At 43.8% G+C, this 19,296-nt stretch overlaps 1 protein-coding gene across 5 annotated transcripts in view; it reads left to right on the top strand.

Moving 5' to 3' along the window:
- Nucleotides 1–19,296, top strand: part of LOC139542053 (agrin-like) — a 409,208-nt gene that overhangs the window by 267,707 nt on the left and 122,205 nt on the right. For all 5 annotated transcript variants that reach the window (XM_071347046.1, XM_071347047.1, XM_071347049.1 and 2 more), the window contains 2 exons: nucleotides 2,164–2,370; nucleotides 14,800–15,021. In XM_071347046.1, the coding sequence (XP_071203147.1) occupies nucleotides 2,164–2,370; nucleotides 14,800–15,021 (429 nt within the window). The remainder of the gene's footprint in view (nucleotides 1–2,163; nucleotides 2,371–14,799; nucleotides 15,022–19,296) is intronic.

The raw sequence follows: 19,296 nt of genomic DNA on the forward strand, positions 1-19,296 counted from the left end.
CATCGGAACCGGTGTAGTACGATTCAATCTTAGTCCTGTATTGATGCTTTGCTTGTTTGATTGTTTGTCGGATGGCATAGCGGGATTTCTTATAAACATCTGAGTTAGTGTCTCGCTCCTTGAAAGCGGCAGCTCTACCCTTTAGCTCAGTGCAGATGTTGCCTGTAATCTATGGCTTCTGGCTGGGGGTACGTACCGTCACTGTGGGGATGATGTCATCAATGCACTTATTGATGAAGCCAGTGACTGATGTGGTGTACTCCTCAATGCCATCTGAATGATCCCGGAACATATTCCAGTCTGTGCTAGCAAAACACTCCTGTAGCTTAGAATCTGCATCATCTGACCACTTCCTTATTGAGCGAGTCACTGGTACTTCCTGCTTTAGTTTTTGCTTGTAAGCAGGAACAAGGAGGATAGAGTTATGGTCAGATTTGCCAAATGGAGGGTGAGGGAGAGCTTTGTACGCATCTCTGTGTGTGGAGTAAAGATGGTATCAAGTGTTTTCCTCTCTGGTTGCACATGTGACATGTTGGTAGAAATTAGGTCAAATTGATTTAAGTTTGCCTGCATTAAAGTCCCTGGCCACTAGGAGCACCACCTCTGGATGAGCATTTCCTTGTTTGCTTATGGCCTTATACAGCTCGTTGAGAGCCGTCTTAGTGCCAGCATCGGTTTGTGGTGGTAAATAGACAGGTAAATAGTGTGGTCTACAGCTTATCATGAGATACTCTACCTCTGGCCAGCAAAACCTTGAGTCTTCCTTAATTTTTGATTTCGTGCACCAGCTGTTGTTTACAAATAGACACGTACAGCCACCCCTTGTCTTACCGGAGGCAGTTGTTCTGTCTTGCTGATGGACTGAAAACCCAGCCAGCTGTATGTTATCCATGTCGACTCGGTGAAACATAAGATATTACAGTTTTTAATGTCCCGTTGGTAGGATAGTCTTGATCGGAGCTCATCCATTTTATTATCCAATGATTGCACATTGGCTAATAGCACCAATGGTAAAGGCAGATTACACACTCGCTGTCGGATCCTTACAAGGCGATCTCCGTCTCTTCTTCATGTGAATGACAGGGATTTGGGCCTTGTCGATTGTCTGAACTAAATCCTTTGCGTCCGACTCGTTAAAGAAAGAATCTTCATCCAGTTCGAGGTGAGTAATCACTGTCCTGATATCCAGAAGCTCTTTTCGGTCGTAAGAGACGGTGGCAGAAACATTATGTACAAAGTAAATGACAAATAACTTTAAAAAAACACACAATAGCACAATTGGTTAGGAGCCCGTAAAACGTCAGCCATCTCCTCCGGCGCCATCATCATCATAGATGATACCGATCTGAAGAAATCCAATGTTCCTGTTGTGTGATAGGGGCTTCAGTGGACCACCACCACGGCTGTAGCTTTTCTGCTCTCACCTCATCTCCACACATCTGAGACTCCCCATAGAGTTAAAGACCAATGCTCATGGTGTGATGCACTCTACTACAGACAACTGTGGTTTTGTGCTTCAAATAATTCTCAGTTTCTGCCCTGCAACACACTGACTCTCTTTTGTTAGCAATATTTTGTAGTCAAGCTTGAGTACAGATAAAGACCGCTATTATGTGGATACATATGGGACTTCCAACTTCTCAGTAGAAGCCTTAGCACTGTGTGTTCCTGTGAATTTATTTAGTTCTCGATCAAGTTAACAAGAACCCATTCTCTATCTGTCTTTTACTGAAGTGAAATGGATAGGCATAATAGTTTTTTGTTTTCAAAAAAAAAAATGTACTTCAACAGTCATTTCATTTGAAATGTAGATCAATGACATCATATAGTACGTCCCTCTTATGTTCGACTCCCAGAGAATGCAGCTCCGTAATTAGGTTCCAGCATAGCATGACCACTTTACAGGAAAGAGAAAGAGAGGAATGGCTCCAAATTGAATTCATGTACACATTTGATCCAGTGATAGAGAACATAATGAATTTGAAGCTCTCAAGGTGCCTCAACCTTCTCTAAGATTGCCTCGATTCGTCGACTGATTTTCTGCATCACATTTCAAGTCACATTTTATTTTAAGTCCACTATCACAACGTCTCAACATGCTTTACAGAGGAAAATTAAACATTGAAAAACAAGAAACAACAATGTCCCTCGTCCATTTTGCAGAGATGTGCAAGGTGGAGTGCAAGTTCAATGGCGTGTGCCAGGTGGAACGTCTAGGCGTGCGCTGCTCCTGCGAGCCTATCCAGTGCGACGGGACCTACAAGCCGCTGTGCGGCAAAGACGGACGCAGCTACGTCAACGACTGTGAGCGGCGACGGGCCGAGTGCCTGGCTAAAGCCCACATCCCCGTCAAGCAGCAAGGCCCGTGTGGTGAGTCAGGTCCTCTAGGGGAGAAGCCTCTGGTCTTTCTCTCTCTTTCTTCCTTTGGTTGGCTCCTCCTGTCCTGTGTAAGTACTGTATGTGTGTTTGTTCTGTCTGTCTCTTGACTTGTCTGTGGTGGGAGGGGAGGTGAAAAAGCGAAAAGACAGGAAGTTACCATGACCACCACGTTTCCATTCATCCCCCATCTACCTCATGCCCGTCACGCTCCGCCATCACGTGACACATGAAACACAACAGCCTTCATGTTTCGTTCATGTCCTCCTACCTTCCCGGTAGTGCCAGTCTTCCACTTCAATGGTTTCTCTCTCTCTCTCTCTTCACAACACAAATTTGTGTCTCGCCTGTCTGTCTCCGTCTGTCTGTTTTCTGTCTGTGTGGCTTCCTTTTTCAACAGGTATTCTTTCTATTTCAGTGCCTCTGTCAGGGGAGAGTTCAACCTTTGACCTCTGATGGACACTGACCACTTGGGGGGTCAGAGACTCTCCTCCAATTGGACTAAACAGGGGTGGTTTTCTTTCTCCTTTCTCTTCCTCTTTCTCTTTTCTCTTTTCTTTTTCTTTTCCCTTTCTCGCTCCCTCTCACTCTCTCTCTCTCGATAACGGAGTAGTACGTTCTCTCTCCCAACACTCCAAGCTGTCGCTCTTGTCTCTCCTCTGTGCACCCTCCTTGCAGCCCTACTGTGTCTGCGGGAGGAAGAAAGCGTCCGTCCGTGAGGTTGGGGAGCTCCTCTTCTTCCCAGTGCTGTGTTTTGTTGTGTTAACCCCTTTCCCATCTCCCAACTCCCTTTTCCCTCAGCCCTCAGCCTATGAGGGTTCCCTGCTACCCTAGCATGGCAGACTGCATGTAGACCCTCCCCCCTGCCCTATGCCCAACCTCTCCCTTGCCACCCGGGCACTGACTTTAGCTATGCCCAATGCCTATAAGTGCCTGCTGACTAGGTCTCTCAACTTCATATAATCAATTGACTAGGGGTGTTTGTAGATGTAGAATTAGATCAGCGGTGGGCAAACTATACCGCTGTGAAGGCCATCTGGCACAAATGCAGGCTTTTGCTCCTGCCAAGCAGTAACACACGCGATTCAGCAAATCAAAGCCTTGATCGAAAACTACGATGAGTTGATTTTGTAGAATCGTGGGTGTGTTACTGCTTGGCCAGAGTAAAAACCTGCACCCACAGTAGTTCTCACAGGGTATAGATAGTCTACCCCTGATGTAGAGTGTCTGCATTCGATAGACGAGCTAAATGCGGGGCCACAGTCGTTCCGTAGCAAAACTCCTCTCTAGTTCTCCTCAGACAGATATCTCTATCTCACTCCGGTTGGTTATCTGAATACTAAGTTGTACTCGGCGGGGTGACGTTGAAGCATGGCTTCGCAGTATCATGGTGCAACTCATTAGCATAGTTTTTTTCTCATCTCTTCCCCTGTCTTTTTGTCACGCATAAATTAACATGTGAAATGTCTGCCGTGCTTATGTTTTTTTATTTATTATTTAATTATTTCTGACAAAGTAAACGGTCACCATTCTTTTCGGCGTATTTTAGCCCGGTGGCGAGTTACAGTACGTTTTTCAATGCGTTTCTATTGACATTTGCATATTTGCTTGACGACGTGATGAGAGTTAGATTTAAATCTCCTTTCAGATTTAATTCAACATCAAAAGGAGAGGAGTGAGGTGCCGGGGCTGTTGGTTTAGTTGTGGGGGGAGTATGTGTGAGAGGGTGTGTGTGTGTATGTTTGGTTTTGTGTGTGTGTGTGTGTGTGTGTGTGTGTGTGTGTGTGTGTGCAGCTGTTTTGTATGTGACGGTGTCTGTGTCTAAATGGCCTCCTTGTCACGAAGCGATCAATAGCACAATCAGAGGACAGGTTACAGTTACAGCTGTGCCACGTGGCATGCAGCAAAGGACACGCTATCTCTCATCACTGTGACCGTGGCAGCCATTGTCTCACACCGTACTTCCATCCTAACCACAACACACACACTCCACAAAGGAGCTTGAGTCATCCTTACTGGGCCAAACCACATGCCACCTCTGGGAACCACAGTCCCCTGCTAACTTCAATGGCAGTCTAAAACATACTTCAAATCACTTACTGTACATCAGAACTGTATAGTGATCGCAAGCACACACACACACACACAGTGCAGAAGAGAGGGTCCCTGCTGTCCTTTTTCATCTATAGTCCTCCCATCCAGCTGCTGTTCTGGCGTTCATGGTGTGTGTACAGTCTTCTACATGCACCCCAATAAGCCTGAAGTGGTTCAGTCTCCATCGTCTGCTGAATGGAACTGGCCAGCCTTTTGTCACTTCCCGAGAGCTCTTAGAGCGTCGACTGTGGGATGGATGGAGAGCGAAAAACTGGGACGATGGGGTGCCATGGCTGTCGCTAGCCCAAACCCACACACACTCCTCTCTTATTGGGCGTGAGATGGCGCTAGTTTATCGATCAGTCACGCCACAAGCCATATGGAGGGCTGAATATATTTCCATGTATGACACCTAATCGTGAGTGTGGTGACAACCCCCCTAATGTGACTGTCATCCGCCCTTTCACTCTTTGTATCCCTCAAGGGCCACTTGTCCCCTATGGGGGGGGCCACAAACTTCCCTAATCATACTGGACACAACCAATGTTCCCTCTAAGCTGCTTGTGCTGCAAACAGTAGCCCGAGACCGTTGCGCTGCTCCCCTGGGACTGCTGCGCAAAGCGCAGAAGAAATATCAGCCCACGGAGAGAAGCACCAGATTGAACTTAACTCAAGTTTGTTGAGTTTTTCCTGTTAGTTAACACTATCAATGTTTCCCTTTTAATGTGGCAATTGTGATTGAATCAACACAATAGTTGCCACTTTCAATGCAGCATACCAAAACAAACTACTCAGACCGGTGCGGCATAACCAATCACAGCTGCAGTAGGCCTATATGCAAATAGACCATTGCCATATATGGATCTGTGCCATTTACTTAGAACTGGACTGTGTTTACAGCTGTGGTCATGAGTAGATGCGTTTGTTTTCAGATCAAAGCAAGAGCTGCATGTAACCACGTGTTCGTTTTGTTTAGATTATTTTGCTGGTTAGTGAGTTATTAGCCCATGTATAGATCATTTGTAGTCAGCAATAGTGGAGTGATTGCTTCCTACAAGAGCACAAAACGTGTACGTTTCTAGACATCTTTGAAAAGCTAGTCTGGTAAAGAGCTTTTTTCTTGTCTTAAAGGGGCAGTGTTGTATTTTGAGACAGGCTTGAATAAGCTAAGTAGCAGAGGGTAGCATCATTTGTCTGATTCTCTGTAGTAATGGTATGGGAATAATAATGCATTTTATTTTGTAAAGCGGTTTCTTGCACCAAACGACCCAACAACATTTTCAGCCACCTCCTTGTCTGATGGACAAGTGGATAAACAGGTTCATGTCAAGCCCTGCATGTTTTTGTCAAAAGTCTCATGGAATGTAGACCTACGTTGAACACCACACATTGGCTGCTACTGTAGGCTGAATGATGTAACAGCTATTTCCATGTTAACTTGTTATGGGATGTATTATCTCCGTTGTTTTTGATGGTAGGCAACTCTGGTAGGCCTACATTATGATCACATAGCCACAGTAGCCTACTTGACCACTGTTAAAACTGTAACTTAAAGCGGGTACAGCCTCAGTGTTCACAGTAAACGTGCGCTCGGGAGTTGCGAAACATTTCCACAACGTTCAAGACCTGAAATTTGGTCAGTGCCGCAAAAAATTTGAGGAGCATTGGACACAACCATCTTACAAGCTGAAAAAGACAATGAGGCCCTGTTTTGATTTATAAGCCCATATGGTCTTCAACGGGAACGTGTTCGAGGTCAGTCTCTCATGAGACAGCCACTTTAAAGATGAATGGCGGTGGATTGTGAGTGGCCAGGTCATAGCGTTCCCCAGGTGCTCAGATGAAAAAAGTCCAAGGGGCTTAAGATGTGTCTGCCTTAACCCAGAGCGCTCAAAGAAAGCTTTTACTGCTGCGAGACAGGGACACATTAGATGGTACAGCGGATCACAGACAGACACACAGACAGACAGTGAAGTACTTAGTCAGATGGTTAGATAATTGGTTTGAATACCATTTGAGAGCGGTGCAATATTGTCTCATTGTTTGTGTGTGTGTATGTGTACATGCGTATGTGTGTGTGTGTGTGTGTGTGTGTGTGCACATTCACACACGCACTCTCCTCCTGGAGGTTAACGGAGAATCACTCAGCCAGAGAGACATTGTCATTGACAAAGAGCTTCGGCGAAGGAGGAAAACTGGGGAGTAAAGTGCGCCTACGGTGACACCCTGTATGCACGCATGACTGTAAGTCGCTTTGGATAAAGAAGTGTCTGCTAAATGGCATATACACAAGCCTCTCCGGTGAATATTTATCATTTGCATGTTTATTTGATTAGCATCTCCGCCATGTGACGACACTAGTTGCTGGCTGTGATTATGCTCATCAACAATAATAGGCTGAGTAGCTATTAAACCCAGCGAGGACCTCCAGTGATGTTTGGTAATGAATCTAATTAGTGTAGTTGCTCTGGGAGTCAGGTTGACGGTATGGCAGGGGTACTAGGGATTATATTTAACGTGGCCCATAGCGGACTGAAGTGTGTGTGTGTGTGTGGTGATGAGGGTGTGTGTGTGTGTTTCAGTAGTGGCAGAGTTGCAGCAGTCACCAGGCCTTATGGGTATAGCAGGGTTCTGCTTTGGTGAGCCACCCCTCCCCTTACCCTGTCTGTTGTACCCCTCCCTCCCTCCCTCCCTCCCTCCCTCCCTCCCTCCCTCCCTCCCTCCCTCCCTCCCTCCCTCCCTCCCTCCCTCCCTCCCTCCCTCCCTCCCTCCCTCCCTCCTCTTCCTCTCTCACAATGTATGCCTTCTGTGTGGACCACCATTAAATGATGCCCATCTGCTGTTTGGTGGCCTGCTTTACCTTCCTTCCTCTCCTCCACCTCTCCTCTCTCCTCTGTACATATACACGTCATGAGATGGAGGAGCTCATCTTTGTACAGTGGTTCTTCCTTTAAAAGTTACGAGCTTATGCTGCAACAGTTAGTGGTAGATGGTGGCATTCTGTCATTATACCACACTATCACAAGGGGGAGTTAGAACCCTGATCTATTGGTAGTCTAAACTGTGGCACAAATTAACTTTTCGTAAATTAATGGAGGCGTTTTCTTCTCTGGCACTAGAGTCCAGAATCAGGCAACCACAACAAACAACTGTTGGTGGTCCTGGAGTTAAGAGATAATTTGGATAAATTCAATGGGGGAATTTCACTTCACATGTGGACTGGCGATTTTCCAAAAATAGGCACGGTGGGCTTTTGGTATCTCTGAAATAAATCATTCCAAATAACAAACTGGCTTTATTTACAAATTAGTAAGAATGTTTCACCCCAATTTCAAGAATGGCCTTTTTCCCTTTATTCAGATTATAACCGCTGACTTTCGGTTATTTGAAAACGAAATAATCTCCAACATATTGTTGTTTTTTAATTAAACAAGCCATAGAAAGTTTCAGTTTAAACCACCAGAAAATACAGAACAAATAATACAACAAATATTGTGGTTAAACTCAAATGTACTAATTGATAAAAATGTATCAATTGGAACCTTTATCAAGTGGAAGGGGGGAAAAGTAAGGAACTTGTCTGTCGGAAAATTGTGATAAATAAAAATATATACCAGTTTCATTTAAGGACCAGAAAATTGACAGCTGTGCCATGTAGATTGCAATATAGTTGGGAAGAGATTTTCGATGTACCGATTCCATGGCACATGGTTTATGAATTCACACGCAATGAATGGGAATACTATAGGAATAGTATACTATGGGAATAAATATCACTGATTGACAGAAATATTGGAATAAAGTAGGCTAATGAAGGCAACACATTGTTCCTTACTGGAACACCAAAAGTCATCCAATTGTTATGATAGGATTTGGAGCAATAGCCAACCTGCGTGTGGTCAACTATTTCAGAACCGTTTCGCGCTGCTCTGAGACAAGCATGCGGACTGGTCTTGATAAATCAATTAGATTTTTATTTTCACTGAATCTCCGTTTGGGTATTGGTTAGACTACAATTAGGGTGTGGAAATGTTAGGATTATTTAGCTTTTCACTCGCTGTCACTTAGTAGCCTACTCCCAACCAGTCACATTGTACAGCGCCATATTTTCCTTACGGAAATCCTGAGGGTTACGTTTTTCGTTTTTCTTGGAATAGAATGGCAACAATGGCTGACACTTCAATAACGTGCCATAGTATCTGCGGCAGCCAGCAAGCTGTGCTACAGTATGACACAACTTTTAAAGGAAGAACCATTGTATGTGTTCCCTCATTGTTGTCTTTCTCTGTCCTCATTTACTTTCGCTTTTTCTATATTTCCCTCTTTTTATTTTCCCCTCTTCTCCCACCCCCCTCTCTCTCACCCTCTGTTTCGCTGTATTTCACTTCATATGTGTTCCCTATGTCGTCTGGTAGAAGATAAAGCGTGTTTGGGGTTTTAAAAAGCAAGTGGAGGACTAAGGTGTTTGGTTTTATCCCCTTGCAGCCATTACTCTGTGATAAGTGCTCCGTAGCAGGGAAACAGGGCCCGCGGGCCTTCCTTTCACTCTATGCTAATATTTATCCTTTTCTCTCCCGTTCTGGCACCTGTTTTAATATGTTCCATAAATGTTTTCACTGCTAGCGAGACACGGGTGACAGCCCACCCCCCCTCCTTGCAGCACCGACAAAACTGAGTAATGAAGCTTCCCATTGGCTGCTTCTCTACAATGGTGGCACTGACACCCGCCTCTCCCTCACCCGATTGGCTACTGACAGCATGGGGAGAGCTTTTCTCTGATTCTTATCGTGACATTGGGAGTAATCCTGAATTGGACCAGGGAGCAAGGAAGATTCCAATCTACATATGCATGAGTAGGGAGATGCTCTACCGCAAAAATATAATCTCCCTGCTTTTACATCCATATGTACAGTGTTGAACCGTATATATTACCCACGCAAACACGGCTAAGAACATGACACTCCATCTCTCCTGGCTTATATACAGAACGCCCGCCGAGTGCATTCAGCTCGCCTCTAAATCTTGACTAATGTGACAGTTTAGTGAGAGAAGGGAAGAGGCAACGCCCCTGTTGGGGAGAGACGGGCAGCGGAACATTTGACGTTGTGAGGGGGGGGGGGGTATACAGGTAGAAGAACGTTTGTCAGTGGGTAGGCCAGCGGCAATTATGGTTCTCTAAGCAATCCATGGTGCTGCATACTGCATACTAGCAGCACCCCAGAAGCCCATTTCATCTGACAAGAGTTTTAATCCCCCTGGTTTTAATCTCGGGGATGGCAACTATAAAATATCAGACTAATTAAAAGCAAAAGGAAAGCAGGGGAGCGAAGGGAGGGAGCATGGCCTAGACTGGTGGGAGAAGGGCACAAAGCGGAGGCAGAATTCAGACTCCCAAGTCGCCACTTCTGAGACAGAAACATTGTCCTCGTAGAGAAGCCACTGGGGTTTCTTTACTTCAGCTAGGAGCAGAATTATTGATCAGAGGAGAGTTACTCATCTCTAAGACCACTCCTGCGGCGATGCACTCACTTACAGCCATCTCTCCTCAGCACACCTTTTTCTCTCACTTCTTTGATTATGTTTGTGGCACCCTGGATCTTACACACACACCATTGTCTTGTCTCTTTCATCTGAGAAACACAGAGGGAACATTAAATAGTATGTGTGCATTTGATGCTTGTATGTGTATGTGTGTGTGTGTGTGTGTGTGTGTGTGACACTACTGCAGCCTCCCAGTATATGTCCCGCTCTACTGAGGCATATGACTGCGAAAGCTCCAGTCCTTGAACAGCACATCCACCACTACCATCACTACCCAGGCCTCCGGGATGGCAGGCTGCTGTTTCCAAGTCTCCCTCACTGTTTCTGAAGGAGAAAAGGCGCTTTCAGTTCCTTAAGATTCTTTTTCCCGACTGAGAATATGTAAGCCATCTCAATTACCAATGCCGGGTATAAGGGCTGCTGGACGTTTCTCAAAGTCTCTAATCTTACACTCTCTCTCCTCACTAAGATTATTTCACAGAGAACTGTGGGAGTTTTGCTTCTTCTATTTAATAAATCTGGAAGAAAAAATGTGCCTCCAGAAGGATTGAGCATTAAAGAATAAAGAGCTTTTTTGATTCTTTTCATCTTATTTTTTGGTGTAGAAACAAAGAGAACCAGGGACAAAAGTGTTATCTGAGGCTGCAGTTGCATGTTACGGAGCTGGGCCTTGGGAAATGGGTCGGTGAATCCATTTGAAGGGCATGAGTGTGTGTGTGGATTGCCCTCTGTTTCCAGCGCTACATACACACAGTGAGAAAAGAAATATCAGGCAGAATAGCTTTTTCTGAAGCCTGGCAAAATTAGGCACAGTTCCACTACTTACACATTTACATGCCAATTTCGCAGCTCTTTCAAACCACCGGCGTTCCCACAACACAGAAATCAATAGCAGTGTTCCACTGCTTAAGCCGCAACATTCCAATTACAAAAACTGAGAGCCTTGTCTCCTCACTCATCCTTGCACATGATCTGTTTAGATTTGTTCAATTATGGTCGCCGGTGGGCAATGCTCCTCCTCACACCAGTATCAGCCAGGCCCTTATCTTGTTGTTTTGCTGTTCTCTTTTTCTTGAAGTGCCGAATCAAGGTTGGCTTTCTTGTCCTGTGAAGAGACACGATCACACTGACGACATCCTAACAGCCTGAACGTTTGTTCTGCACTTGTTGAAATAAAGGAATAAGCATAGGATAACTTAGGAAACGTTCTTTGTTGTGTGCGGACCCTCTACGTTGCAGCCAAACTACACCCCAACATGGACACAATGGTGAGCTGGCAAGCCACCACAATCCTGAGATTTTAGACATGATGCTATCAAACTGCTACATAGGGCCTCTCTCCCTAACAGTTCGAGATGACGTCACTGGTATTCCATGGGCGAGATAGCGCCCACATAGGTAAATTGCCTTCTGCTATCTGTTGATGATTGTACCAAGAGCGCAAGGCTGAGGCTCAGGGGAGGGGAATATTAAGAGTATTAAATGGCACCTGTGCTTTCAAAATTAAACGGCAGTGATTCCTTAAACGGAGCGCCTGTCGAGATGCTAGTCTAATCCCATAATAATCCGGGTAATGACAGCACTCCCTCACGCTCGCTGGGAAGCCGCGGATCAAATGCATCCTCGCATCCTCTTTCCCTGGCTTATAATCTTTCTCCCTAACGGCCGACATGCCGCGTTATGCCCCCACCCGCAAGACATGCCAATGAGCCTCCCTCGCAGGGCTTCGACATTCTGCATAATTCTCCTGTCCGCTTGGCTAGACGAGGACATACAGTACGCCACAGTCTCCCGAGGCCTTGGGGTTTCAACTGTCAATCCGTTCCACCCACCCATTCAAGAGAATGAGCAATCTGCTGATAATTCAATTTTAATGCCAACTCTTGATACATGTCCCAAACAAAACCAGCCTTCGAGTCAGAAACTCAGTTCCCTTAACCCAGGTATTAGAAAACATTGTACCATGAAACTTTTTCAAACCGTCAATAAGGCTAAAATGCTCTGGGACCCTCGTTCCAAGCCTAGAGGAATATTTGGAGGTCATCTGAATATTCGTAGCATTATTTCTAAGATTGAACAGGTAGAACATTTATTGAGCGACTCTAATATAGATTTTTTTCTGTTTCTCTGCGATATGGTTGAAGAAATCTTCTCATATTTCTGCCTTTAATGTCCCTGGATATTCCATATTCAGGAGGGACAGGGGAGAGGGCATGTATTGCTTATATACATGAAAGATAACTTTAAATGCAATCGTATCATATAGAAACATGCCAATGACATTGAATGTATGGGGCTGAATGTCTTCCTCTCCCCTCATATGTCTCCCACTATTATTGGATTATATCGACCACCAACATCTATCTCGTTTTATGACCATCTAAATGCCATGCTTAAAGAGTGTGATCATAAGAAGGAGTTTATCTTCATGGGTGATTTCAATATAAACTGGGGAAACAAAACTTGCAGGAAAAAACTCACAGATTATTTCAACCTGACTCAAATAATACAAGGTCCAACCAGAGTAACACAGTCATCCCAGACTCAAATTGATCTGGTGTTTACTAACAGACCTGACCGAATAACTAAGTCCATTAACTTACTAACTGGCATATCTGGAAGTATGCTTGGGGTCATTGTCCATTTGGAAGACCCATTTGCGACCACCCTCCTTTTGAAGCTTCCAGTCTGTTATTCAAACTCAATCAGCATGACAGACTAATCTCCAGCCTTGTCCTCATCAACACTCACACCTGTGTTAACGAGAGAATCACTGATATGATGTCAGCTGGTCATTTTGTGGCAGGGCTGGAATGCAGTGGAAAAGTTTTGGGGGATTTCAGTTCATTTGCATGGCAAAGAGGGACTTTGCAATTAATTTCAATTCATCTGATCACTCTGCATAACATTCTGGAGTATATGCAAATTGACATCATACAAACTGAGGCAGCAGACTTTGTGAAAATTAACATTTGTGTCATTCTCAAAACTTTTGGCCACGACTGTACAAGTGTCTGGAACTCTATTGGAGGGATGCAGCACCATTCTTCCATGAGAAATTCAATCATTTGGTGTTTTGTTGATGGTGGTGGAAAACTCTCTCCGGGCACTGCTCCAGAATCTCCCATAAGTGTTCGATTGGGTTGAGATCTGGTGACTGAGACGGCCATTGCATATGGTTTGCATCGTTGTCATTCTCATCAAACCATTAAGTGACCACTCATGCTTTGTGGCTGGGGCATTGTCATCCTGGTAGCCAAAATAGTGGCCTGAAATCATATTTATACATGTCCCTTAGCATGATCGGATGCTTATTACTTAATTTACTTAGGAACCACACCTGTGTGGAGCCATCCCTCATTTTGTCAAGTTTTTCCATTATTTTGGCAGTGACCTGTACATCTAACCTCAACAACAATTTTGATGAAGAATTGATTGGGGGGTTGAAGAAGGAAAAGGAGGCAATGATGATGAAACAACATTAGCTGGATCACTTCAGATCACAGTGTCGTCTACATGTTTCTTCCTCGTTCTTCCCGATCCTGACCCACTTCCCAACTCGCCTGGCAGTGGCAGAACCGGCACCACACGGAACGCCATCCCACTCTTCCCCTCAGAAGCCCAGGAAGTCTCTTTGAAGTTATAGGTTGTGTCACATCCGGCCATGATTGGGAGTCCCATAGGGCGGCGCACAATTGGCCCACTGTCGTCCGAGTTTGCCCAGGGTAGGCCGTTATTGTAAATAAGAATTTGTTCTTAACGGACTTGCCTGGTTAAATAAAGGTTAAATGTAAAAAATTGTAGTGGAGCGGCCGGAGAAGAGAGTGGCATGAATACACCTTCTCTCTGATGTTCTCCCTCTTCTTCATATTTGTCTCTGCCCAGGAGCTGGGCATTATTAAGCAGAGAGCTCTCTTTTTTTCTTCCCTCCCTCTTCTATCCACGTAGCGATAGCTCTCCTTCTCTCTCTCTCTCTCTCTCTCTCTCTCTCTCTCTCTCTCTCTCTCTCTCTCTCTCTCTCTCTCTCTCTCTCTCTCTCTCTCTCTCTCTCTCTCTCTCTCTCTCTCTCTCTCTCTCTCTCTCTCTCTCTCTCTCTCTCTCTATCAGTGAGATGCAAATGGCCTCATTTGAAGAACGGCATGCTTGGAAACATAAATTAATCAGTGCCTGTTTACTTCCCCATAAATAGAAAAAGACAGTTATTTTCTACCGTTTCTTGCCAATTGTCTATCCGTGCCACAAGTCTATGGTTTTTACCCATGTACCTTAGGGTGTGGGTTTCTCATACAGAGTGGTCAGTCACCTGTAATTGGCTCTTACAATGTGCTCAGACACCTCTGATTGACTCATACAGAGAGGTCAGCCACCTCTGATTGGCTCATACAGAGGTGTCTGCCACCTGTGATTGGCTCATACAGAGGGGACAGGGCCAATGAGATTACCTGGAGGGAGTTGATTTATACAGGTAGTATCAATCAAGTACTATGGATGAGAGTCTGGTACATGTTCAGACTTGACCATAGGTTTGTGCAGGTACAAAAAAAAAGGGGGGGGGGGGATTAGCAGTACTTTCACATTGACCCACCAACCCCCTTTTTTCAAACCTCCTGATCCTCCATCAACCTCTACTCTTTTTTTAACCTATGCCGAGTACCCCACTCTTCCTGCCTTTAGCCCCCACCCCCCAATTTTCAGCCCCTAACCCCTCAATTCCCATCCTTCTCCCTCAACCTTTCTCACCGCTCCCTCACCCCCATCAATGCTAACCCCAATTGTCTCCCATCTCAGATCTGCACGCGCCCACCCCGTGCCTGGCAAAGGCCTGCGAGTTTGGCGCTGTGTGTGTGGTGAAGAACGACAAGCCCGTATGTGAGTGCCCCGAAGCCTGCATCCAGACACCCGACCCAGTGTGCGGCAGTGACGGCCACAGCTACGGCAGCCAGTGCGAGATGAGGGCCACGGGCTGCGCCCTGCAGAGGGAGATCCACATACAGCACCGAGGGCCCTGCGGTGAGTACCAGACTATTCTATGCCTGACCATGTAATCTGACCAGGAAACAGGAATAACTCTGGGCCCTAGGGTATAAGGTCATGTGATGTGGTCAGGGAAAAACTCCTGGTCTTAAAGGGATACTTTGGGATTTTGGTAATGAGGCCCTTTATCTACTTCCCCAGAGTCAGATGAACTTGTGGATTTGTTGTCTCTGTTGGAAGGAAGTTGCTAACTAGCTTTAGTGTAATGACTGGAAGTCTATGGGTATCTGCTAAAGCTTGCAATTTCCCTATTATTGACCTTTCTTGTTGAAAATGCAATCTACTTCCAGTGGGAACAGCCATGCTCCTACTGTTTAAATGGTGACTGAGTCATGAGTCTTTGTCTGCTCTCGAGCGCCGGGGTAAAAATATCCTGGCTTCCGCAAGCACTCATTTCGTTGCCTGTCTTCTTTTTCTTCCCTAAAGTCTGGTTAGTCCACTTGACGAAGCCATTTTAGCTAGACTTGTTAATAAAGGCATCTCTACTGCTCATTTTCCCATAACTGGGTAATTGATGATGACGATGATTAACATTTTCCTTTTACCAACAAAGTGTTAGCGCCTGTGCCTTCCGTTCCATGTCCTTTCCTTGCTCTCAGTCATCAGCCAGAGTTCACGCTCTGCAGCTTTAGTTTGAATAAAATTCTATTTCACTGTAAATGTGGGTCTACGGCATAGGCATATACAGGTATCTGTATAGTAAGGAACATGTACAGTAAGTAGGCTGCCATGTCATGTGTAGATATTTACATCTCTTCACGTCTCTCTTCTCTTATAGGCTACTTAGTAAAGTTCATGCATGTTGCCTGCATGTAGCCATTTGGTCCAACACAGGTAATAGATTTTGATTTGATTTGATTAGGATCTCCATTAGCTGACGCCAATGGCGACAGCTAGTCTTACTGGGGTCCGGCACATAATGGAAAATATATTACAGACAAAAGACTTTACGTTTGACATACATTTACAAACATTAACATGTAGTGTGCGTGTGTGTGTGTGCATCTATCAGTTACACATCCAGTACCAGTCAAATGGACACACCTACTCATTCAAGAGTTTTTCTTTATTTTTACAATTTTTTCCATTGTAGAATAATAGTGAAGACATAAACTATGAAATAACACATATGTAATCATGTAGTAACCAAACAAGTGTTAACTTCTTATGGCTGGGGGCAGTATTGAGTAGCTTGTATGAATATGGTGCCCAGAGTAAACTGCCTGCTACTCAGGCCCAGAAGCTAAGATATGCATATTATTAGTAGATTTGGATAGAACTGTTTGAATGATGTCTAAAACTGTTTGAATGATGTCTGTGCGTATAACAGAACTCATATGGCAGGCAAAAACCTGAGAAAAAATCCAACCAGGAAGTGGGAAATCTGAGGTTTGTAAATTTTCAAGTCTTTGCCTATCCAATATACAGTGTCTATGGGGTCACATTGCACTTCCTAATGCTTCCACTAGATGTCAACAGTCTTTAGAACCTTGGTTCAGGCTTCTACTGTGAAGGGGGAGAGAATAAGAGCTGATTGACTAAGAGGTCTGGCAGAATGCCATGAGCCCAGTCAGGCGTGCGCCTGTGAGAGGTAGCTGCGTTCCTTTTCCTTTCTAAAGACAAAGGAATTGTCCAGTTGAAACATTATTGAAGATTTATGTTAAAAACATCCTAAAGATTGATTTTATACATCGTTTGACATGTTTCTACGAACTGTAATGGAACTTTTTGACTTTTCATCTGGCCTCCGCCTCATGAATTTGGATTTGTGAACTAAACGCACAAACAAAAAGGAGGTATTTGGACATAAATTATGGACTTTATTGAACAAAACAAACATTTATTGTCAAACTGGGAATCCTGGGAGTGCATTCTGATGAAGATCATCAAAGGTAAAGTAATATTTATAATGCTATTTCTGACGTCTGTTGACTCCACAACATGGCGGGTATCTGTATGGCTTGTTTTGGTCTCTGAGCGCTATACTCAGATTATTGCATGGTGTTCTTTTTCCGTAAAGGTTTTTTGAAATCTGACACAGCGGTTGCATTAAGGAGAAGTATATCTATAATTCCATGTATAACACTTGTATTTTCTTCAACATTTATGATGAGTATTTCTGTTATTTGACATGGTTCTCTGCAATTTCTCCGGATATTTTGGAGGCATTTCTGAACATGGCGCCAATGTAAACGGAGGTTTTTGGATATAAATATGAACTTAATCGAACAAGACATATATGTATTGTGTAACATGAAGTCCTATGAGTGTCATCTGATGAAGATCATCAAAGATCATATATGCATATATTAGCAACTATGACTGAGGAGCAGGCCGTTTACTCTGGGCAGCTCTGTGCACCTTTCATCCAAGCTACTCAATACTGCCCCTGCAGCCATAAGAAGTTATGTCATAATTATGTACAATTCTGGCAAATTAATTCCGGCCTTTGTTAGGAATAAATGGACTTCACACAGTTCGCAATGAGCCAGGCGGCCTAAACTGCTGCATATATCCTGACTGCTTGCACGGAACGCAAGAGAAGTGACAATTTCCCTAGTTATAAGAAATTCATGTTAGCAGGCAATATTAACTAAATATGCAGGTTTAAAAATATATACTTGTGTATTGATTTTAAAGAAAGGCGTTGATGTTTATGGTTAGGTACATTAGTGCAACGACAGTGCTTTTTTTTCGCAAATGCGCTTGTTAAATCATCACCCGTTTGTCGAAGTAAGCTGGGATTCAATGAGAAATTAACAGGCACCGCATCGATTATATGCAACGCAGGACACGCTAGATAAACTAGTAATATCATCAACCATGTGTAGTTAAGTAGTGATTATGTTAAGATTGATTGTTTTTTTATAAGATACGTTTAATGCTAGCTAGCAACTTACCATGGCTTCTTGCTGCCCTCGCGTAACAGATAGTCAGCCTGCCACGCAGGCTCCTCGTGGAGTGCAATGTAAGGCAGGTGGTTAGAGCGTGGGACTAGTAACCGGAAGGTTGCAAAAATGAATCCCCGAGCTGACAAAATAAAAATCTGTAATTCTGCCCCTGAACAAAGCAGTTAACCCACCGTTCCTAGGCCGTCATTGAAAATAAGAATGTGTTGTTAACTGACTTGCCTAGTTAAATAAAGGTGTAAAAAAATAATAATATCCATGTCCAAAAATACCCATTACCGATTGTTAATTAATCGGCCATTCCGATTAATTGGTCGACCTCTAGTCTGAATACTTGCCGTAGGCACTGTGATCTCATTGATATGACCCTGGGAGAATTGCAAACTGTTCTTCAGGTCCTGGACACCTCTGGTCAGATCGTCCATTATTTTATTAGTTGACTACTCCAGTATTTGGACACAACACTTGAAGCTATGTTCTTGTTGTTGTAACTGCTTGTATAACTATTTTTGTTCGTTTAACCTTTTATGGCTGCAGGCCGGTGTCAGGCTCAATATGACAACAGCCCGTCCAAGTGCAGGGCGCGAAATTCAAAAGATATTTTTTAGAAATATTTAACTTTCACACATTAACAAGTCCAATACAGCAAATGAAAGATAAACATCTTGTGAATCCAGCCAACATGTCCGATTTTTAAAATGTTTTACAGCGAAAACACCACGTATATTTATGTTAGCTCACCACCAAATAGAAAAAAGCACAGACATTTTTCACAGCACAGGTAGCATGCACAAAACCAACCAAACTAACCAAGAACCAACCAAACTAACCAAGAAACAACTTCATCAGATGACAGTCTTATAACATGTTATACAATAAATCTATGTTTTGTTCGAAAAATGTGCATATTTGAGGTATAAATCATAGTTTTACATTGCAGCTACAATCGGAAATAGCACCGAAGCAGCTAGAACAATTACAGAGACCAAATTGAAATACCTAAATACTCATCATAAAACATTTATGAAAAATACATGGTGTACAGCAAATGAAAGACAAACATCTTGTGAATCCAGCCAATATTTCCGATTCTTTAAGTGTTTTACAGCGAAAACACAATATAGCATTATATTAGCTTACCACAATAGCCAAAAACACAACCCATTTATCAGCAGCAAAAGTTAGCGATCGCAAGAAAACAGCAAAAGATATATAATTTTTCACTAACCTGGACAAACTTCATCAGATGACAGTCCTTTAACATCAGGTTATACAATACACTTATGTTTTGTTCAAAAATGTGCATATTTAGAGCTGAAATCCGTGGTTATACATTGTGAAA

This window comes from Salvelinus alpinus, chromosome 17, assembly GCF_045679555.1.
Source record: "Salvelinus alpinus chromosome 17, SLU_Salpinus.1, whole genome shotgun sequence".
Taxonomy (NCBI): domain Eukaryota; kingdom Metazoa; phylum Chordata; class Actinopteri; order Salmoniformes; family Salmonidae; genus Salvelinus; species Salvelinus alpinus.